The sequence below is a fragment of the Drosophila miranda genome, chromosome XL (genome assembly GCF_003369915.1).
Source record: "Drosophila miranda strain MSH22 chromosome XL, D.miranda_PacBio2.1, whole genome shotgun sequence".
Lineage (NCBI taxonomy): Eukaryota > Metazoa > Arthropoda > Insecta > Diptera > Drosophilidae > Drosophila > Drosophila miranda.
In genome coordinates, this window is record NC_046673.1 from 13,225,367 (window position 1) to 13,249,398 (window position 24,032).

Sequence of the window (24,032 nt, forward strand, 5' to 3'; positions counted from 1 at the left end):
AGAGACATGCCGCACTCCGATCGGCTGCCTTATCGCTGAGATATAGCGTGCAGAATAACCAGTATCTCAAAGATATGCACATCCAAATCTTCGGAAGGCTATATCTCACACAAATAGAGCCAGATCGGTACAGGACCCTCTCTGCCAGGACTCTCTTGATCATAAAAAGACATGCCACGCCCCGATCAGCTGCCTTATCGCAGAGATATAGCGTGCAGAATAACCAGTATCTCAAAGATATGCACATCCAAATATTCGGAAGGCTATATCTCACACAAATAGAGCCAGATCGGTACAGGATCTTCTCTGCCAGAACCGTGGGTATCCTGCCTGTCGACTGCCAGCCAAATCTCGACTTCGGAAATGAGGCCGATTTTTGGCAAATTTAATGATGTAACCATCATGATTTTTTGCGAAAATCGTGACAAAAGGGATGTCCCTTTTTCGGATGGCAGTCGACAGGCAGGACTCTCCCGATCACGAAAAGACATGCTGCACACAGATCGGCTGCCTTATCGCTGAGATATAGCGTGCAGAATAGCCAGTATCTCAAAGATATGCACATCCAAATCTTCGCAGGCTATATCTCACACAAATAGAGCCAAATCGGTACAGGACTTTCTCTGCCAGGACTCTCTTGATCATAAAAAGACATGCCACGCCCCGATCGGCTGCCTTATCGCAGAGATATAGCGTGCAGAATATCCAGTATCTCAAAGATATGCACATCAAAATCTTCGGAAGGCTATATCTCACACAAATAGAGCCCGATCGGTACAGGACCTACTCTGCCAGGACTCTCTTGGTCATAAAAATACATGCCGCACTCCGATCGTCTGCCTTATCGCTGAGATATAGCGTGCAGAATAACCAGTATCTCAAAGATATGCACATCCAAATCTTATTAAGGCTATATCTCACACAAATAGAGCCAAATCGGTACAGGACCTTCTCTGCCAGGACTCTCTTGATCATAAAAAGACATGCCACGCCCCGATCGGCTGCCTTATCGCAGAGATATAGCGTGCAGAATAACCAGTATCTCAAAGATATGCACATCCAAATCTTCGGAATGCTATATCTCACACAAGCAGAGCCCGATCGGTACAGGATCTACTCTGCCAGGACTCTCTTGGTCATAAAAATACATGCCGCACTCCGATCGGCTGCCTTATCGCTGAGATAAGGCGTGCAGAATAACCAGTATCTCAAAGATATGCACATCCAAGACTTCGGAGGCTATATCTCACACAAATAGAGCCCGATCGGTACAGGACCTTCTCTGCCAGGACTCTCTTGATCATAAAAAGACATGCCACGCCCCGATCGGCTGCCTTATCGCAGAGATATAGCGTGCAGAATAACCAGTATCTCAAAGATATGCACATCCAAATCTTCGGAATGCTATATCTCACACAAATAGAGCCCGATCGGTACAGGACTTACTCTGCCAGGACTCTCTTGGTCATAAAAATACATGCCGCACTCCGATCGGCTGCCTTATCGCTGAGATAAGGCGTGCAGAATAACCAGTATCTCAAAGATATGCACATCCAAGACTTCGGAGGCTATATCTCACACAAATAGAGCCAGATCGGTACAGGACCTTCTCTGCCAGGACTCTCTTGGTCATAAAAAGACATGCCACGCCCCGATCGGCTGCCTTATCGCAGAGATATAGCGTGCAGAATAACCAGTATCTCAAAGATATGCACATCCAAATCTTCGGAAAACTATATCTCACACAAATAGAGCCCGATCGGTACAGGACCTACTCTGCCAGGACTTTCTTGATCATAAAAAGACATGCCGCGCCCCGATCGGCTGCCTTATCGCAGAGATATAGCGTGCAGAATAACCAGTATCTCAAAGATATGCACATCCAAATCTTCGGAAGGCTATATCTCACACAAATAGAGCCATATCGGTACAGGACCTTCTCTGCCAGGACTCTCTTGATCATAAAAAGACATGCCGCGCCCCGATCGGCTGCCTTATCGCTGAGATATAGCGTGCAGAATAGCCAGTATCTCAAAGATATGCACATCCAAATCTTCGCAGGCTATATCTCACACAAATAGAGCCAGATCGGTACAGGACCTTCTCTGCCAGGACTCTCTTGATCATAAAAAGACATGCCGCGCCCCGATCGGCTGCCTTATCGCTGAGATATAGCGTGCAGAATAGCCAGTATCTCAAAGATATGCACATCCAAATCTTCGGAGGCTATATCTCACACAAATAGAGCCAGATCGGTACAGGACCTTCTCTGCCAGGACTCTCTTGATCAGAAAAAGACATACCGCGCTCCGATCGGCTGCCTTATCGCAGAGATATAGCGTGCAGAATAACCAGTATCTCAAAGATATGCACATCCAAATCTTCGGAAGGCTATATCTCACACAAATAGAGCCATATCGGTACAGGACCTTCTCTGCCAGGACCGTGGGTATCCTGCCTGTCGACTGCCATCAAAAACTTTTCTTCGGAAATGAGGCCGATTTTTGGCAAATTTAATGACTTAACCATCATGATTTTTTGCGAAAATCGTGAAAAAAGGGATGTCCCTTTTTCGGATGGCAGTCGACAGGCAGGACTCTCCCGATCACGAAAAGACATGCTGCACTCCGATCGGCTGCCTTATCGCTGAGATATAGCGTGCAGAATAACCAGTATCTCAAAGATATGCACATCCAAATCTTCGCAGGCTATATCTCACACAAATAGAGCCAGATCGGTACAGGACCTTCTCTGCCAGGACTCTCTTGATCATAAAAAGACATGCCACGCCCCGATCGGCTGCCTTCTCGCAGAGATATAGCGTGCAGAATAACCAGTATCTCAAAGATATGCACATCCAAATCTTCGGAAGGCTATATCTCACACAAATAGAGCCATATCGGTACAGGACCTTCTCTGCCAGGACCGTGGGTATCCTGCCTGTCGACTGCCATCAAAAACTTTTCTTCGGAAATGAGGCCGATTTTTGGCAAATTTAATGACTTAACCATCATGATTTTTTGCGAAAATCGTGAAAAAAGGGATGTCCCTTTTTCGGATGGCAGTCGACAGGCAGGACTCTCCCGATCACGAAAAGACATGCTGCACTCCGATCGGCTGCCTTATCGCTGAGATATAGCGTGCAGAATAACCAGTATCTCAAAGATATGCACATCCAAATCTTCGCAGGCTATATCTCACACAAATAGAGCCAGATCGGTACAGGACCTTCTCTGCCAGGACTCTCTTGATCATAAAAAGACATGCCACGCCCCGATCGGCTGCCTTCTCGCAGAGATATAGCGTGCAGAATAACCAGTATCTCAAAGATATGCACATCCAAATCTTCGCAGGCTATATCTCACACAAATAGAGCCAGATCGGTACAGGACCTTCTCTGCCAGGACTCTCTTGATCATAAAAAGACATGCCGCGCCCCGATCGGCTGCCTTATCGCTGAGATATAGCGTGCAGAATAGCCAGTATCTCAAAGATATGCACATCCAAATCTTCGCAGGCTATATCTCACACAAATAGAGCCAGATCGGTACAGGACCTTCTCTGCCAGGACTCTCTTGATCATAAAAAGACATGCCACGCCCCGATCGGCTGCCTTCTCGCAGAGATATAGCGTGCAGAATAACCAGTATCTCAAAGATATGCACATCCAAATCTTCGGAAGGCTATATCTCACACAAATAGAGCCCGATCGGTACAGGACCTTCTCTGCCAGGACCGTGGGTATCCTGCCTGTCGACTGCCATCAAAAACTTTTCTTCGGAAATGAGGCCGATTTTTGGCAAATTTAATGACTTAACCATCATGATTTTTTGCGAAAATCGTGAAAAAAGGGATGTCCCTTTTTCGGATGGCAGTCGACAGGCAGGACTCTCCCGATCACGAAAAGACATGCTGCACTCCGATCGGCTGCCTTATCGCTGAGATATAGCGTGCAGAATAACCAGTATCTCAAAGATATGCACATCCAAATCTTCGCAGGCTATATCTCACACAAATAGAGCCAGATCGGTACAGGACCTTCTCTGCCAGGACTCTCTTGATCATAAAAAGACATGCCGCGCCCCGATCGGCTGCCTTATCGCTGAGATATAGCGTGCAGAATAACCAGTATCTCAATGATATGCACATCCAAATCTTCGGAGGCTATATCTCACACAAATAGAGCCAGATCGGTACAGGACCTTCTCTGCCAGGACTCTCTTGATCAGAAAAAGACATGATTTTTTGCGAAAATCGTGAAAAAAGGAATGTCCTTTTTTCGGATGGCAGTCGACAGGCAGGACTCTCCCGATCACGAAAAGACATGCTGCACTCCGATCGGCTGCCTTATCGCTGAGATATAGCGTGCAGAATAACCAGTATCTCAAAGATATGCACATCCAAATCTTCGCAGGCTATATCTCACACAAATAGAGCCAGATCGGTACAGGACCTTCTCTGCCAGGACTCTCTTGATCATAAAAAGACATGCCGCGCCCCGATCGGCTGCCTTATCGCTGAGATATAGCGTGCAGAATAGCCAGTATCTCAAAGATATGCACATCCAAATCTTCGCAGGCTATATCTCACACAAATAGAGCCAGATCGGTACAGGACCTTCTCTGCCAGGACTCTCTTGATCATAAAAAGACATGCCACGCCCCGATCGGCTGCCTTCTCGCAGAGATATAGCGTGCAGAATAACCAGTATCTCAAAGATATGCACATCCAAATCTTCGGAAGGCTATATCTCACACAAATAGAGCCCGATCGGTACAGGACCTTCTCTGCCAGGACCGTGGGTATCCTGCCTGTCGACTGCCATCAAAAACTTTTCTTCGGAAATGAGGCCGATTTTTGGCAAATTTAATGACTTAACCATCATGATTTTTTGCGAAAATCGTAAAAAAAGGGATGTCCCTTTTTCGGATGGCAGTCGACAGGCAGGACTCTCCTGATCATAAAAAGGCATGCCGCACTCCGATCGGCTGCCGTATCGCTGGGATATAGCGTGCAGAATAACCAGTATCTCAAAGATATGCACATCCAAATCTTCGGAGGCTATATCTCACACAAATAGAGCCAGATCGGTACAGGACCTTCTCTTCCAGGACTCTCTTGATCATAAAAAGACATGCCACGCCCCGATCGGCTGCCTTATCGCTGAGATATAGCGTGCAGAATAACCAGTATCTCAAAGATATGCACATCCAAATCTTCGGAGGCTATATCTCACACAAATAGAGCCAGATTGGTACAGGACCTTCTCTGCCAGGACTCTCTTGATCATAAAAATACATGCCGCGCCCCGATCGGCTGCCTTATCGCAGAGATATAGCGTGCAGAATAACCAGTATCTCAAAGATATGCACATCCAAATCTTCGGAGGCTATATCTCACACAAATAGAGCCAGATCGGTACAGGACCTTCTCTGCCAGGACTCTCTTGATCATAAAAAGACATGCCGCGCCCCGATCGGCTGCCTTATCGCAGAGATATAGCGTGCAGAATAACCAGTATCTCAATGATATGCACATCCAAATCTTCGGAGGCTATATCTCACACAAATAGAGCCAGATCGGTACAGGACCTTCTCTGCCAGGACTCTCTTGATCAGAAAAAGACATGATTTTTTGCGAAAATCGTGAAAAAAGGAATGTCCTTTTTTCGGATGGCAGTCGACAGGCAGGACTCTCCCGATCACGAAAAGACATGCTGCACTCCGATCGGCTGCCTTATCGCTGAGATATAGCGTGCAGAATAACCAGTATCTCAAAGATATGCACATCCAAATCTTCGCAGGCTATATCTCACACAAATAGAGCCAGATCGGTACAGGACCTTCTCTGCCAGGACTCTCTTGATCATAAAAAGACATGCCGCGCCCCGATCGGCTGCCTTATCGCTGAGATATAGCGTGCAGAATAGCCAGTATCTCAAAAATATGCACATCCAAATCTTCGCAGGCTATATCTCACACAAATAGAGCCAGATCGGTACAGGACCTTCTCTGCCAGGACTCTCTTGATCATAAAAAGACATGCCACGCCCGATCGGCTGCCTTCTCGCAGAGATATAGCGTGCAGAATAACCAGTATCTCAAAGATATGCACATCCAAATCTTCGGAAGGCTATATCTCACACAAATAGAGCCCGATCGGTACAGGACCTTCTCTGCCAGGACCGTGGGTATCCTGCCTGTCGACTGCCATCAAAAACTTTTCTTCGGAAATGAGGCCGATTTTTGGCAAATTTAATGACTTAACCATCATGATTTTTTGCGAAAATCGTAAAAAAAGGGATGTCCCTTTTTCGGATGGCAGTCGACAGGCAGGACTCTCCTGATCATAAAAAGGCATGCCGCACTCCGATCGGCTGCCGTATCGCTGGGATATAGCGTGCAGAATAACCAGTATCTCAAAGATATGCACATCCAAATCTTCGGAGGCTATATCTCACACAAATAGAGCCAGATCGGTACAGGACCTTCTCTTCCAGGACTCTCTTGATCATAAAAAGACATGCCACGCCCCGATCGGCTGCCTTATCGCTGAGATATAGCGTGCAGAATAACCAGTATCTCAAAGATATGCACATCCAAATCTTCGGAGGCTATATCTCCCACAAATAGAGCCAGATTGGTACAGGACCTTCTCTGCCAGGACTCTCTTGATCATAAAAATACATGCCGCGCCCCGATCGGCTGCCTTATCGCAGAGATATAGCGTGCAGAATAACCAGTATCTCAAAGATATGCACATCCAAATCTTCGGAGGCTATATCTCACACAAATAGAGCCAGATCGGTACAGGACCTTCTCTGCCAGGACTCTCTTGATCATAAAAAGACATGCCGCGCCCCGATCGGCTGCCTTATCGCAGAGATATAGCGTGCAGAATAACCAGTATCTCAAAGATATGCACATCCAAATCTTCGGAAGGCTATATCTCACACAAATAGAGCCAGATCGGTACAGGACCTTCTCTGCCAGGACCGTGGGTATCCTGCCTGTCGACTGCCATCAAAAACTCGACTTCGGAAATGAGGCCGATTTTTGGCAAATTTAATGACTTAACCATCATGATTTTTTGCGAAAATCGTGAAAAAAGGGATGTCCCTCTTTCGACAGGCAGGACTCTCCCGATCACGAAAAGACATGCCGCACTCCGATCGGCTGCCTTATCGCTGAGATATAGCGTGCAGAATAACCAGTATCTCAAAGATATGCACATCCAAATCTTCGGAGGCTATATCTCACACAAATAGGTCCCGATCGGTACAGGACTCACTCTTCCAGGACCGCGGGAATCCTGCCTGTCGACTGCCAGCCAAATCTCGACTTCGGAAATGAGGCCGATTTTTGGCAAATTTAATGATGTAACCATCATGATTTTTTGCGAAAATCGTGACAAAAGGGATGTCCCTTTTTCGGATGGCAGTCGACAGGCAGGACTCTCCCGATCACGAAAAGACATGCTGCACTCCGATCGGCTGCCTTATCGCTGAGATATAGCGTGCAGAAGAACCAGTATCTCAAAGATATGCACATCCAAATCTTCGGAGGCTATATCTCAAACAAATAGAGCCAGATCGGTACAGGACCTTCTCTGCCAGGACTCTCTTGATAATAAAAAAAGACATGCCACGCCCCGATCGGCTGCCTTATCGCAGAGATATAGCGTTCAGAATAACCAGTATCTCAAAGATATGCACATCAAAATCTTCGGAAGGCTATATCTCACATAAATAGAGCCAGATCGGTACAGGACCTTCTCTGCCAGGACCGTGGGTATCTTGCCTGTCGACTGCCAGCTGAGATATAGCGTGCAGAATAACCAGTATCTCAAAGATATGCACATCCAAATCTTCGGAGGCTATATCTCAAACAAATAGAGCCAGATCGGTACAGGACCTTCTCTGCCAGGACTCTCTTGATCATAAAAAGACATGCCACGCCCCGATCGGCTGCCTTATCGCCTATATCTCACACAACTAGAGCCCGATCGGTACAGGACCTACTCTTCCAGAACCGTGGGTGTCCTGCCTGTCGACTGCCAGCCAAATCTCGACTTCGGAAATGAGGCCGATTTTTGGCAAATTTAATGATGTAACCATCATGATTTTTTGCGAAAATCGTGAAAAAAGGGATGTCCTTTTTTCGGATGGCAGTCGACAGGCAGGACTCTCCTGATCATAAATAGACATGCAGCACTCCGATCGGCTGCCGTATCGCTGAGATATACCGTGCCGGAAAACCAGTATCTCAAAGATATGCACATCCAAATCTTCGGAAGGCTATATCTCACACAAATAGAGCCAGATCGGTACAGGACCTTCTCTGCCAGGACCGTGGGTATCCTGCCTGTCGACTGCCATCAAAAACTCGACTTGAGAAATGAGGCCGATTTTTGGCAAATTTAATGATGTAACCATCATGATTTTTTGCGCAAATCGTGAAAAAAGGGATGTCCCTTTTTCGGATAGCAGTCGACAGGCAGGACTCTCCCGATCACGAAGAGACATGCCGAACTCCGATCGGCTGCCTTATCGCTGAGATATAGCGTGCAGAATAACCAGGGTCTCAAAGATATGCACATCCAAATCTTCGGAGGCAATATCTCACACAAATACTGCCCGATCGGTACAGGACCTACTCTGCCAGGACTCTCTTGATCATAAAAAGACATGCCGCGCCCCGATCGGCTGCCTTATCGCAGAGATATAGCGTGCAGAAATACCAGTATCTCAAAGATGTGCATATCCAAATCTTCGGAGGCTATATCTCACACAAATAGGGCCCGATCGGTACAGGACCTACTCTGCCAGGACTCTCTTGATCATAAAAAGACATGCCGCGCCCCGATCGGCTGCCTTATCGCAGAGATATAGCGTGCAGAATAACCAGTATCTCAAAGATGTGCATATCCAAATCTTCGGAAGGCTATATCTCACACAACTAGAGCCCGATCGGTACAGGACCTACTCTTCCAGAACCGTGGGTGTCCTGCCTGTCGACTGCCAGCCAAATCTCGACTTCGGAAATGAGGCCGATTTTTGGCAAATTTAATGATGTAACCATCATGATTTTTTGCGAAAATCGTGAAAAAAGGGATGTCCTTTTTTCGGATGGCAGTCGACAGGCAGGACTCTCCTGATCATAAATAGACATGCCGCACTCCGATCGGCTGCCTTATCGCTGAGATATAGCGTGCAGAATAACCAGTATCTCAAAGATATGCACATCCAAATCTTCGGAGGCTATATCTCACACAAATAGAGCCAGATCGGTACAGGACCTTCTCTGCCAGGACTCTCTTGATCATAAAAAGACATGCCACGCCCCGATCGGCTGCCTTATCGCTGAGATATAGCGTGCAGAATAACCAGTATCTCAATGATATGCACATCCAAATCTTCGGAGGCTATATCTCACACAAATAGGGCCCGATCGGTACAGGACCTACTCTGCCAGGACTCTCTTGATCATAAAAAGACATGCCGCGCCCCGATCGGCTGCCTTATCGCAGAGATATAGCGTGCAGAATAACCAGTATCTCAAAGATATGCACATCCAAATCTTCGGAAGGCTATATCTCACACAACTAGAGTCCGATCGGTACAGGACCTACTCTTCCAGAACCGTGGGTGTCCTGCCTGTCGACTGCCAGCCAAATCTCGACTTCGGAAATGAGGCCGATTTTTGGCAAATTTAATGACTTAACCATCATGATTTTTTGCGAAAATCGTGAAAAAAGGGATGTCCCACTTTCGGATGGCAGTCGACAGGCAGGACTCTCCCGATCACGAAAAGACATGCCGCACTCCGATCGGCTGCCTTATCGCTGAGATATAGCGTGCAGAATAACCAGTATCTCAAAGATATGCACATCCAAATCTTCGGAGGCTATATCTCACACAAATAGGGCCCGATCGGTACAGGACCTACTCTGCCAGGACTCTCTTGATCATAAAAAGACATGCCGCGCCCCGATCGGCTGCCTTATCGCAGAGATATAGCGTGCAGAATAACCAGTATCTCAAAGATATGCACATCCAAATCTTCGGAAGGCTATATCTCACACAACTAGAGTCCGATCGGTACAGGACCTACTCTTCCAGAACCGTGGGTGTCCTGCCTGTCGACTGCCAGCCAAATCTCGACTTCGGAAATGAGGCCGATTTTTGGCAAATTTAATGACTTAACCATCATGATTTTTTGCGAAAATCGTGAAAAAAGGGATGTCCCACTTTCGGATGGCAGTCGACAGGCAGGACTCTCCCGATCACGAAAAGACATGCCGCACTCCGATCGGCTGCCTTATCGCTGAGATATAGCGTGCAGAATAACCAGTATCTCAAAGATATGCACATCCAAATCTTCGGAGGCTATATCTCACACAAATAGAGCCAGATCGGTACAGGACCTTCTCTGCCAGGACTCTCTTGATCATAAAACGACATGCCACGCCCCGATCGGCTGCCTTATCGCAGAGATATAGCGTGCAGAATAACCAGTATCTCAAAGATATGCACATCCAAATCTTCGGAATGCTATATCTCACACAAATAGAGCCCGATCGGTACAGGACCTACTCTTCCAGAACCGTGGGTATCCTGCCTGTCGACTGCCAGCCAAATCTCGACTTCGGAAATGAGGCCGATTTTTGGCAAATTTAATGGCTTAACCATCATGATTTTTTGCGAAAATCGTGAAAAAAGGGATGTCCCACTTTCGGATGGCAGTCGACAGGCAGGACTCTCCCGATCTCGAAAAGACATGCCGCACTCCGATCGGCTGCCTTATCGCTGAGATATAGCGTGCAGAATAACCAGTATTTTAAAGATATGCACATCCAAATCTTCGGAAGGCTATATCTCACACAAATAGAGCCCGATCGGTACAGGACCTACTCTGCCAGGACTTTCTTGATCATAAAAAGACATGCCGCGCCCCGATCGGCTGCCTTATCGCAGAGATATAGCGTGCAGAATAACCAGTATCTCAAAGATATGCACATCCAAATCTTCGGAAGGCTATATCTCACACAACTAGAGCCCGATCGGTACAGGACCTACTCTTCCAGAACCGTGGGTGTCCTGCCTGTCGACTGCCAGCCAAATCTCGACTTCGGAAATGAGGCCGATTTTTGGCAAATTTAATGACTTAACCATCATGATTTTTTGCGAAAATCGTGAAAAAAGGGATGTCCCACTTTCGGATGGCAGTCGACAGGCAGTACTCTCCCGATCACGAAAAGACATGCCGCACTCCGATCGGCTGCCTTATCGCTGAGATATAGCGTGCAGAATAACCAGTATCTCAAAGATATGCACATCCAAATCTTCGGAGGCTATATCTCACACAAATAGAGCCAGATCGGTACAGGACCTTCTCTGCCAGGACTCTCTTGATCATAAAACGACATGCCACGCCCCGATCGGCTGCCTTATCGCAGAGATATAGCGTGCAGAATAACCAGTATCTCAAAGATATGCACATCCAAATCTTCGGAATGCTATATCTGACACAAATAGAGCCCGATCGGTACAGGACCTACTCTTCCAGAACCGTGGGTATCCTGCCTGTCGACTGCCAGCCAAATCTCGACTTCGGAAATGAGGCCGATTTTTGGCAAATTTAATGGCTTAACCATCATGATTTTTTGCGAAAATCGTGAAAAAAGGGATGTCCCACTTTCGGATGGCAGTCGACAGGCAGGACTCTCCCGATCACGAAAAGACATGCCGCACTCCGATCGGCTGCCTTATCGCAGAGATATAGCGTGCAGAATAACCAGTATCTCAAAGATATGCACATCCAAATCTTCGGAAGGCTATATCTCACACAACTAGAGCCCGATCGGTACAGGACCTACTCTTCCAGAACCGTGGGTGTCCTGCCTGTCGACTGCCAGCCAAATCTCGACTTCGGAAATGAGGCCGATTTTTGGCAAATTTAATGACTTAACCATCATGATTATTTGCGAAAATCGTGAAAAAAGGGATGTCCCACTTTCGGATGGCAGTCGACAGGCAGGACTCTCCCGATCACGAAAAGACATGCCGCACTCCGATCGGCTGCCTTATCGCTGAGATATAGCGTGCAGAATAACCAGTATCTCAAAGATATGCACATCCAAATCTTCGGAGGCTATATCTCACACAAATAGAGCCAGATCGGTACAGGACCTTCTCTGCCAGGACTCTCTTGATCATAAAACGACATGCCACGCCCCGATCGGCTGCCTTATCGCAGAGATATAGCGTGCAGAATAACCAGTATCTCAAAGATATGCACATCCAAATCTTCGGAATGCTATATCTCACACAAATAGAGCCCGATCGGTACAGGACCTACTCTGCCAGGACTTTCTTGATCATAAAAAGACATGCCGCGCCCCGATCGGCTGCCTTATCGTAGAGATATAGCGTGCAGAATAACCAGTATCTCAAAGATATGCACATCCAAATCTTCGGAGGCTATATCTCACACAAATAGGGCCCGATCGGTACAGGACCTACTCTGCCAGGACTCTCTTGATCATAAAAAGACATGCCGCGCCCCGATCGGCTGCCTTACCGCAGAGATACAGCGTGCAGAATAACCAGTATCTCAAAGATATGCACATCCAAATCTTCGGAAGGCTATATCTCACACAAATAGAGCCAGATCGGTACAGGACCTTCTCTGCCAGGACTCTCTTGATCATAAAAAGACATGCCACGCCCCGATCGGCTGCCTTATCGCAGAGATATAGCGTTCAGAATAACCAGTATCTCAAAGATATGCACATCAAAATCTTCGGAAGGCTATATCTCACACATATAGAGCCAGATCGGTACAGGACCTTCTCTGCCAGGACCGTGGGTATCCTGCCTGTCGACTGCCAGCTGAGATATAGCGTGCAGAATAACCAGTATCTCAAAGATATGCACATCCAAATCTTCGGAGGCTATATCTCACACAAATAGAGCCAGATCGGTACAGGACCTTCTCTGCCAGGACTCTCTTGATCATAAAAAGACATGCCACGCCCCGATCGGCTGCCTTATCGCAGAGATATAGCGTGCAGAATAACCAGTATCTCAAAGATATGCACATCCAAATCTTCGGAAGGCTATATCTCACACAAATAGAGCCAGATCGGTACAGGACCTTCTCTGCCAGGACCGTGGGTATCCTGCCTGTCGACTGCCAGCTGAGATAAAGCGTGCAGAATAACCAGTATCTCAAAGATATGCACATCCAAATCTTCGGAGGCTATATCTCACACAAATAGAGCCAGATCGGTACAGGACCTTCTCTGCCAGGACTCTCTTGATCATAAAAAGACATGCCACGCCCCGATCGGCTGCCTTATCGCAGAGATATAGCGTGCAGAATAACCAGTATCTCAAAGATATGCACATCCAAATCTTCGGAAGGCTATATCTCACACAAATAGAGCCCGATCGGTACAGGACCTACTCTGCCAGGACTTTCTTGATCATAAAAAGACATGCCGCGCCCCGATCGGCTGCCTTATCGCAGAGATATAGCGTGCAGAATAACCAGTATCTCAAAGATATGCACATCCAAATCTTCGGAAGGCTATATCTCACACAAATAGAGCCCGATCGGTACAGGACCTACTCTGCCAGGACTTTCTTGATCATAAAAAGACATGCCGCGCCCCGATCGGCTGCCTTATCGCAGAGATATAGCGTGCAGAATAACCAGTATCTCAAAGATATGCACATCCAAATCTTCGGAAGGCTATATCTCACACAACTAGAGCCCGATCGGTACAGGACCTTCTCTGCCAGGACCGAGGGTATCCTGCCTGTCGACTGCCAGCTGAGATATAGCGTGCAGAATAACCAGTATCTCAAAGATATGCACATCCAAATCTTCGGAGGCTATATCTCACACAAATAGAGCCAGATCGGTACAGGACCTTCTCTGCCAGGACTCTCTTGATCATAAAAAGACATGCCACGCCCCGATCGGCTGCCTTATCGCAGAGATATAGCGTGCAGAATAACCAGTATCTCAAAGATATGCACATCCAAATCTTCGGAAGGCTATATCTCACACAAATAGAGCCAGATCGGTACAGGACCTTCTCTGCCAGGACCGTGGGTATCCTGCCTGTCGACTGCCAGCTGAGATATAGCGTGCAGAATAACCAGTATCTCAAAGATATGCACATCCAAATCTTCGGAGGCTATATCTCACACAAATAGAGCCAGATCGGTACAGGACCTTCTCTGCCAGGACTCTCTTGATCAGCCCTGTACCGATCGGGCTCTATTTGTGTGAGATATAGCCTTCCGAAGATTTGGATGTGCATATCTTTGAGATACTGGTTATTCTGCACGCTATATCTCTGCGATAAGGCAGCCGATCGGGGCGCGGCATGTCTTTTTATGATCAAGAGAGTCCTGGCAGAGAAGGTCCTGTACCGATCGGGCTCTATTTGTGTGAGATATAGCATTCCGAAGATTTGGATGTGCATATCTTTGAGATACTGGTTATTCTGCACGCTATATCTCTGCGATAAGGCAGCCGATCGGGACGCGGCATGTCTTTTTATGATAAAGAGAGTCCTGGCAGAGAAGGTCCTGTGCCGATCGGGCTCTATTTGTGTGAGATATAGCCTCCGAAGATTTGGATGTGCATATCTTTGCGATACTGGTTATTCTGCACGCTATATCTCTGCGATAAGGCAGCCGATCGGGACGCGGCATGTCTTTTTATGATCAAGAGAGTCCTGGCGGAGTACGTCCTGTACCGATCGGGCTCTAGTTGTGTGAGATATAGCCTTCCGAAGATTTGGATGTGCATATCTTTGAGATACTGGTTATTCTGAACGCTATATCTCTGCGATAAGGCAGCCGATCGGGGCGTGGCATGTCTTTTTATGATCAAGAGAGTCCTGGCAGAGAAGGTCCTGTACCGATCTGGCTCTATTTGTTTGAGATATAGCCTCCGAAGATTTGGATGTGCATATCTTTGAGATACTGGTTATTCTGCACGCTATATCTCAGCTGGCAGTCGACAGGCAGGATACCTACGGTTCTGGAAGAGTAGGTCCTGTACCGATTTGGCTCTATTTGTGTGAGATATAGCCTTAATAAAATTTGGATGTGCATATCTTTGAGATACTGGTTATTCTGCACGCTATATCTCAGCGATAAGGCAGACGATCGGAGTGCGGCATGTATTTTTATGATCAAGAGAGTCATGGCAGAGTAGGTCCTGTACCGATCGGGCCCTATTTGTGTGAGATGTAGCCTTCCGAAGATGTGGATGTGCATATCTTTGAGATACTGGTTATTCTGCACGCTATATATCTGCGATAAGGCAGCCGATCGGGGCGCGGCATGTCTTTTTATGATCAAGAGAGTCATGGCAGAGTAGGTTCTGTACCGATCGGGCCCTATTTGTGTGAGATGTAGCATTCCGAAGATTTGGATGTGCATATCTTTGCGATACTGGTTATTCTGCACGCTATATCTCTGCGATAAGGCAGCCGATCGGGACGCGGCATGTCTTTTTATGATCAAGAGAGTCCTGGCAGAGAAGGTCCTGTACCGATCTGGCTCTATTTGTGTGAGATATAGCCTCCGGAGATTTGGATGGGCATATCTTTGAGATACTGGATATTCTGCACGCTATATCTCTGCGATAAGGCAGCCGATCGGGGCGCGGCATGTCTTTTTATGATCAAGAGAGTCCTGGCAGAGAAGGTCCTGTACCGATCTGGCTCTATTTGTGTGAGATATAGCCTCCGAAGATCTGGATGTGCATATCTTTGAGATACTGGTTATTCTGCACGCTATATCTCTGCCATAAGGCAGCCGATCGGGGCGCGGCATGTCTTTTTATGATAAAGAGAGTCCTGGCGGAGTAGGTCCTGTACCGATCGGGCTCTATTTGTGTGAGATATAGCCTTCCGAAGATTTGGATGTGCATATCTTTGAGATACTGGTTATTCTGCACGCTATATCTCTGCGATAAGGCAGCCGATCGGGGCGCGGCATGTCTTTTTATGATCAAGAGAGTCATGGCAGAGTAGGTCCTGTACCGATCGGGCCCTATTTGTGTGAGATGTAGCCTTCCGAAGATTTGGATGTGCATATCTTTGAGATACTGGTTATTCTGCACGCTATATCTCTGCGATAAGGCAGCCGATCGGGGCGCGGCATGTCTTTTTATGATCAAGAGAGTCATGGCAGAGTAGGTCCTGTACCGATCGGGCCCTATTTGTGTGAGATGTAGCATTCCGAAGATTTGGATGTGCATATCTTTGCGATACTGGTTATTCTGCACGCTATATCTCTGCGATAAGGCAGCCGATCGGGACGCGGCATGTCTTTTTATGATCAAGAGAGTCCTGGCAGAGAAGGTCCTGTACCGATCTGGCTCTATTTGTGTGAGATATAGCCTCCGGAGATTTGGATGGGCATATCTTTGAGATACTGGATATTCTGCACGCTATATCTCTGCGATAAGGCAGCCGATCGGGGCGCGGCATGTCTTTTTATGATCAAGAGAGTCATGGCAGAGTAGGTCCTGTACCGATCGGGCCCTATTTGTGTGAGATGTAGCCTTCCGAAGATTTGGATGTGCATATCTTTGAGATACTGGTTATTCTGCACGCTATATCTTTGCGATAAGGCAGCCGATCGGGGCGCGGCATGTCTTTTTATGATCAAGAGAGTCCTGGCAGAGAAGGTCCTGTACCGATCTGGCTCTATTTGTGTGAGATATAGCCTCCGAAGATTTGGATGTGCATATCTTTGAGATACTGGTTATTCTGCACTTTATATCTCAGCGATAAAGCAGCCGATCGGAGTGCGGCATGTCTTTTTATGATCAAGAGAGTCCTGGCAGAGAAGGTCCTGTACCGATCGGGCTCTATTTGTGTGAGATATAGCCTTCCGAAGATTTGGATGTGCATATCTTTGAGATACTGGTTATTCTGCACGCTATATCTCTGCGATAAGGCAGCCGATCGGGGCGCGGCATGTCTTTTTATGATCAAGAGAGTCATGGCAGAGTAGGTCCTGTACCGATCGGGCCCTATTTGTGTGAGATGTAGCCTTCCGAAGATTTGGATGTGCATATCTTTGCGATACTGGTTATTCTACACGCTATATCTCTGCGATAAGGCAGCCGATCGGGGCGCGGCATGTCTTTTTATGATCAAGAGAGTCATGGCAGAGTAGGTCCTGTACCGATCGGGCCCTATTTGTGTGAGATGTAGCCTTCCGAAGATTTGGATGTGCATATCTTTGAGATACTGGTTATTCTGCACGCTATATCTCTGCGATAAGGCAGCCGATCGGGGCGCGGCATGTCTTTTTATGATCAAGAGAGTCCTGGCAGAGAAGGTCCTGTACCGATCGGGCTCTATTTGTGTGAGATATAGCCTCCGAAGATTTGGATGTGCATATCTTTGAGATACTGGTTATTCTGCACGCTATATCTCTGCGATAAGGCAGCTGATCGGGGCGCGGCATGTCTTTTTATGATCAAGAGAGTCCTGGCAGAGTAGGTCCTGTACCGATCGGGCTCTATTTGTGTGAGATATAGCCTTCCGAAGATTTGGATGTGCATATCTTTGAGATACTGGTTATTCTGCACGCTATATCTCTGCGATAAGGCAGCCGATCGGGGCGCGGCATGTCTTTTTATGATCAAGAGAGTCCTGGCAGAGAAGGTCCTGCACCGATCTGGCTCTATTTGTGTGAGATATAGCCTCCGAAGATTTGGATGTGCATATCTTTGAGATACTGGTTATTCTGCACGCTATATCTCTGCGATAAGGCAGCCGATCAGGGCGCGGCATGTCTTTTTATGATCAAGAGAGTCCTGGAAGAGAAGGTCCTGTACCGATCGGGCTCTATTTGTGTGAGATATAGCCTCCGAAGATTTGGATGTGCATATCTTTGAGATACTGGTTATTCTGCACGCTATATCTCTGCGATAAGGCAGCCGATCAGGGCGCGGCATGTCTTTTTATGATCAAGAGAGTCCTGGCAGAGTAGGTCCTGTACCGATCGGGCTCTCTTTGTGTGAGATATAGCCTTCCGAAGATTTGGATGTGCATATCTTTGAGATACTGGTTATTCTGCACTTTATATCTCAGCGATAAAGCAGCCGATCGGAGTGCGGCATGTCTTTTCGTGATCGGGAGAGTCCTGCCTGTCGACTGCCATCCGAAAAAGGGACATCCATTTTTTCACGATTTTCGCAAAAAATCATGATGGTTACATCATTAAATTTGCCAAAAATCGGCCTCATTTCCGAAGTCGAGATTTTGATGGCAGTCGACAGGCAGGATTCCCACGGTCCAGGGAGAGTAGGTCCTGTACCGATCTGGCTCTATTTGTGTGAGATATAGCCTTCCGAAGATTTGGATGTGCATATCTTTGAGATACTGGTTATTCTGCACGCTATATCTCTGCGATAAGGCAGCCGATCGGAGTGCGGCATGTCTTTTCGTGATCGGGAGAGTCCTGCCTGTCGACATCCATCCGAAAAAGGGACATCCATTTATTCACGATTTTCGCAAAAAATCATGATGGTTACATCATTAAATTTGCCAAAAATCGGCCTCATTTCCGAAGTCGAGATTTTGATGACAGTCGACAGCCAGGACTTCCACGGTTCTGGGAGAGTAGGTCCTGTACCGATCTGGCCCTATTTGTGTGAGATATAGCCTTCCGAAGATTTGGATGTGCATATCTTTGAGATACTGGTTATTCTGCACGCTATATCTCTGCGATAAGGCAGCCGATCGGAGTGCGGCATGTCTTTTCGTGATCGGGAGAGTCCTGCCTGTCGACTGCCATCCGAAAAAGGGACATCCATTTTTTCACGATTTTCGCATCATTAAATTTGCCAAAAATCGGCCTCATATTTCAAGTCGAGACTTTGATGGCGTTCGACAGTCAAAAGATGTTCGACAGTATAAAGATGTCCATACTCAGCGATACCTGTTAACCAGCAACAATTACGCAAGGTTCAATACAATTAAGTTACATTCCATTACGTTTGTGCTTTGACTATTTGTTGTTTAAACCTAATTTAAACAAATAAAAAGGGAGACCTTAAAATGAAATATTGAAAATGAATTCATCAATCGGATAAAGTTAGGTGTTCATGGCTGAAGGTCTTTCTTAACCAGTTTTATCAAATTGAATTAGAAGATCGAGGAATTTGACTTGCGATCATGGACATAGAACAATTAACCGATTGTTGACCAGTGGGTATTAAAATACTCTCCACGAAATTTATTAAGCTTAAAGAATTTTAGCGCAGGTTTATCGTGGGGTTTCTTGTAAGTTTCTTAAAAGAAAGGATAAATTAGATCTAAAAGATGCATTACAACCGGTACCATTCGTCGCTGTTTACCTCTAGCTGTTCACCTAATTAAATAAAGGGGGCTTTAGTGGGCTAAAATCTTTTGGGCTTTTTTATCGGTATATTTACGGTATATTTTGGTATATCTCTGAGGGTTACTGATTGTGCTTTTAATTCAAAATACAGTCGAGCTTCCATATAGCGAATCTCAAGGGACCAAAAAAAAAGTTCGTTATACGGAAAATATGTAATATATAATTCCTAAAAATGAATTTTTCTTAAGTTTATTTTGCCTTTAAATAATTCGTAATTTCTGTAATTCGTTTTATAGAAAGCTCCGTTGTATGGAAGTTCGTCATAGAGAAGTTCGAGTGTATGTAGTTTTTGTTAGATTGTGCAGCCCTAGGAGCACCGGCATTTTACCTACGATGTGGCCGTCTGAGAATTAAAGCAAAATTTTCGCATTGACATCACCCCCCCCCCTGCTCTGCGACGTCACCCACCGCGAATATCAGCCTGCTACCGACCAGCATCTCGTCCAGGCACCGACATGGCGATGCCATCGATCTCAACGATACTGGGCGTGGTATTCCTGGCCTACATCGCCCACTCCATCTACCAAATGTCGCAGCTCTTCACGACGCTGAACTGCACCGCCCAGCCCTGCTACACGTCCTTCCTGGCGGAGAAGCCGCGCATGCAGTTGGCGCTGTTCACGTCGCGCACACCGCATCCGATAGCCAGCGAGGTGCAGGACATCTACAAGGCGAAGCGCTTCGACTACAGCCGCCCCTTCGAGCACGACTTCGAGGTGGAGGTACCGCTGAAAACGCGCCGCAACGGCTCGCTCTACATGCACGTAGTCCTGGCGCTGGAAGGTGAGCCGCTCGAGTGGCGCAGCCTTCGCCGCGACGGTCCCACCGTCCTGCACACGCTCAGTCTCACCGATTACATGGTGCCCCGTGCCGAGGCTTTCAACCTGCTTGGCGAGGCGGCCGATAAGGCTCGGCCGGGCGGCAGCGGCAGCAACGGAGAAAAATCGGTGCAGGGTAAGGCCTCATCCGGGAATAGTAAGGGAGCATCTGGCGGACGACCGAGCACCCACATGAGGTCCAATGTGTATGTGACACTGCTGACGGACCTGTTCTCGGTGTCGCAGGCGGATGTGCCGCCGGAGATGGCCCAGCTGATACGCGTCAATCGGATGCAACAAATCCTGCCCATACTCCAGACGGACACGTTCAACACCCGCATGAAGGACCTGGTGGCCATCACACGCAACACCACCGAATTTACATTCAGCTTCCACTACAAGCCCGTGGGCGTGGGCAAGCTCCGGCTGATGCTGCTCATGGAGCACGCCACACAGGCGCTGCTCACGATCGGCTTTGCCACCAAGGACATTGACGAAGTCAAAGGGATATTCTCCGACACGAACGTGTATCTGCTCTGCGGCACCATCTTCGTGTCCAGCATTCATGTGAGTAGTAGCTCTCACGATTGTAGTATCCTATAAAATGGGTTCCGTTCCCGTCCTGCGACAGATGCTCTTTGATTTCCTGAGCTTCAAGAATGACGTCTCCTTCTGGCGCCAGAAGCAGTCGTACGAGGGCCTCTCCACCCGCACCACCCTGTGGCGGGCTTTCTCACAGTTCGTGATATTCCTGTATCTGCTGGACGAGAACACCTCGTATCTGGTGATAGTGCCCGTCGGCCTGGGCACCCTCATCGAGTTGTGGAAGTGCAAAAAGATACTGCGCCTCGAACTAAGCTTCAGCGGCTTTGTGCGCCGCAAACTGGAGGATCAGACAGAGCAGCAGAACGGCCAACTGGCCGAACAGCAGACGGATCAGTTCGATCGCCAGGGCATGCGGTACCTCAGCTATCTGCTCTATCCGCTGTGCCTGGGCGGGGCCGTCTACTCGCTGCTGTATCAGCCGCACCGTTCGTGGTACTCCTGGACCCTCAACTCCATGGTCAACGGAGTGTACGCCTTTGGGTTCCTGTTCATGCTGCCCCAGCTGTTTGTCAACTACAAGCTCAAGTCGGTGGCCGCCCTGCCCTGGCGCGCCTTCATGTACAAGGCCTTCAATACGTTCATCGATGACTTCTTCGCTTTCATCATCACGATGCCAACGGCTCATCGTGTGGCCTGCCTACGCGACGACATTGTCTTCCTTATATATTTGTATCAGCGCTGGCTCTATCCCGTCGACAAGAATCGCCTGGACACGGGTTTGGCTATCACCGAAACGGCGCCACCACCAACTGGAGCATCAGCCGCAGCAGCCACTGAGCCACGAGCTGCGGCGGCAAGCCGCAAGAAGCGTAACTAAAATGTAATGATAAATGGAGAGACAGACAGTAGTTTGCACATTCCGTCTATAGCTCTAGGTCTAGCCTAAGTGCATGGTCAATTTTTGCCCCTATTTTGATATATTCCTCAAACAACAACTCCGTCAGTAGCATTTGTAGCAACAGAAAGAACAATTAAAAAAATAAAACCAAGGCACCAAAAGGTCCTTTGATGTAGTCTAAAAATCTTGCAATCTTGTATTTTCAATGGGATACAACTGGTTCTCTCTCTCTCGCGGGGCGCGGGTATTCTGGGCGTTGGCTGGGAGGCAGCCGAGGGAATAAGTGATAGATAGCTTCTATAATTATTTGTGCCACTTTTATTCTCTTAGTGCAAGGTCCAATATTTGTGTGTGCGTGCAGGCAGGGACGCGGACGCGGATGCGGTACAAAAAAGAGCTATAGAGATGAGGGGGGGGGATGGGTTTCTGCTGGTCTCGCTGCGTGACCCTGGATTCAGGTGCCTATCCATTGCGTATGCCCAGGGCCTGCTCCAGCTCGGCTCGTTTCTGATTTACTTTGGTGAAGAAGTAGCGCGAAACGGCCTCGTGCGTCCACGGCTGATAGTAGAATTCGGCGCGTCGCTCCTCCTCCGGATTGCCTACAACATCCGTCATTAGCTGCAAAACAGAGAAGCAAACGATGAGCATGGTCTATGGGAGAGATATGAGTAGAGAAGAGATGTACCTTCAAGTCACGTGTCTGACTGATTATCCAGCGATGGATAAACATTTGCGGATCCTTGGCAAAGCTGAGGAAGAACTCCCGATTCGTTTTCATCTGATTGATGGTGTCGACAGTCTCGTGGATCTTCGTGTCCAGGCCCTGGATCTCCTGCTGGCTGGCGGTGCTCATCAGGAAATTGTTCATCTGATTCTTGAGCGTGTCATCCACCTCGACATCGATGTCATAGCAGGCCGTCTGCTTGTTCTCCGCACAGCTCTCGATAAAGTGATTGATCACAATGGGATCTGGTGGATGCAGCAGCGGATTGAGCCGCTGCGGTATCTCGGCGAACTTCATGCGCTGGCAGCTGAATATCTGCTCCAAATACTTGTCACAATTGATGTACTCCCGCTCGTGGGCATCCTGCAGCTTGTGCGTCTTGATGTACTGCCACAGAGCGGAGATGATCACCGGACGCGTCTGGGTGTGGACACCCAGCAGGCGGGCGAGTCTCGGATCCAACTTGAACTGCAGCGGTTGGTAGTCGAGCAGAAGTAGAATGGTGCAGCGGACATTGCGATCGCCGGGTCGCTTCACTTGGAAGCCATCTGTCTCCTGTGTGGTATGGGTGCGATGCCATTCGACCAAATGATTGTCCGGCCCGTACAGCTCTTTGTCCAGCTCAATGACCAGAGATTTGAAGAATGACGAGAATTTGCGCTTGATCTTTGTATTGGGATCGCCCTTGCCATCCTCCAGCAGGCGACCCTCGACGCGCAGCTCCCAGGAGGCAACGGCACCCTCCTCGCCCTCGTTGGAGGGCTCCTTACTGGGGTAGAATGTATTCGAAATGAAAATCCGAAGCTTCCGCTTCTGCTTCATGGGCCGCTTCAGGGCCTCCTGGATGTCCAAACGCTTCCGCATGATTGTGGCATCCAGCTTGCGCTCGAATGTCAGCAGATCCATGTACGCCTGCGACTCTGGCACCAGGTCACGCACCTTCTGCGGCAGTATCTTGTCCGCCAGCTTCTTCTTCTTTTTGGCGGTGCCAAACTCTCCCTTGCCGGCCCCGCTATTGAGGCTGCGCGACTCGGCCGAACGCTTGCTTCCTCCACCGGAGCCACCGCCACCGCCAGTGCCGCGCAAAACGCTCTGGAATGCCGGCTGTGAGGCGCGCTGCAGGAGCGAGGGTCCAGGTCCAGGCCCGGGAACGCCCGGAGGTGCCGCCGTCCCAGGCACGGGCTGCGTTGTGTTCGGGTGCAGCGGAAAACCGCGCGGCTATCAAAACAGACAGACACACACGCACTCGGTTAGGCATCGAACCAATCGATTAAGTGTTTTTTACTTACCGGAAAGGTAGCTCCTGGCGGCGGATAGGGACGCATGCCGGGTGACGGCGGCGGCGGTTGGTAGCGCGACTGCACTGGCGCTTGGCCAGGTGCAAAGCGTTGCGACATTTTCGCTTGCTAAGTTGAGAACACTTTAAATCACCAATTCACAGGGAAACTTGACTCTTTTTCTTATTACAACAACGCGTCACGCAAAAAAAAATTGGCTGTAAGATGGCGTCAAACCAGAGTTGCATTTTACATTGGGGATGAGTCGCGACATAGTAGTAAAAGTATTTTTAAGTAACGAGTCACAGTCAGGATTTAA

General features: G+C 48.1%; 2 protein-coding genes across 2 annotated transcripts; one reads left to right on the forward strand and one right to left on the reverse strand.

The window, feature by feature from the left end:
• Positions 1–19,697: 19,697 nt before the first annotated feature.
• On the forward strand, positions 19,698–21,896 carry LOC108159443 (cleft lip and palate transmembrane protein 1-like protein). The gene is made up of 2 exons (XM_017292734.2): positions 19,698–20,835; positions 20,900–21,896. The coding sequence occupies exons 1-2, from the start codon at positions 19,906–19,908 to the stop codon at positions 21,689–21,691; spliced, it is 1,722 nt and encodes a 573-aa protein (XP_017148223.1). The 5' UTR covers positions 19,698–19,905; the 3' UTR covers positions 21,692–21,896.
• Positions 21,886–23,938, reverse strand: LOC108159451 (brahma-associated protein of 60 kDa). Its single transcript, XM_017292746.1, has 3 exons — positions 23,726–23,938; positions 22,398–23,654; positions 21,886–22,330 (listed from the first exon to the last, which is right to left on the reverse strand). The coding sequence occupies exons 1-3, from the start codon at positions 23,831–23,833 to the stop codon at positions 22,175–22,177; spliced, it is 1,521 nt and encodes a 506-aa protein (XP_017148235.1). The 5' UTR covers positions 23,834–23,938; the 3' UTR covers positions 21,886–22,174.
• Between the last annotated feature and the right edge of the window lie 94 nt (positions 23,939–24,032).

What these genes read in the sequence shown, in the direction of transcription:
- LOC108159443 (XM_017292734.2), top strand. Translation starts at nt 19,906, where the DNA reads ATGGCGATGCCATCGATCTCAACGATACTGGGCGTGGTATTCCTGGCC. An exon ending in TCTTCGTGTCCAGCATTCAT is followed by an intron (nt 20,836 to 20,899) that starts GTGAGTAGTAGC and finishes GTCCTGCGACAG; the next exon opens with ATGCTCTTTGATTTCCTGAG.
- LOC108159451 (XM_017292746.1), bottom strand. Translation starts at nt 23,833, where the DNA reads ATGTCGCAACGCTTTGCACCTGGCCAAGCGCCAGTGCAGTCGCGCTAC. An exon ending in CGCCAGGAGCTACCTTTCCG is followed by an intron (nt 23,655 to 23,725) that starts GTAAGTAAAAAA and finishes CTGTTTTGATAG; the next exon opens with CCGCGCGGTTTTCCGCTGCA. An exon ending in GTCAGACACGTGACTTGAAG is followed by an intron (nt 22,331 to 22,397) that starts GTACATCTCTTC and finishes TCTGTTTTGCAG; the next exon opens with CTAATGACGGATGTTGTAGG.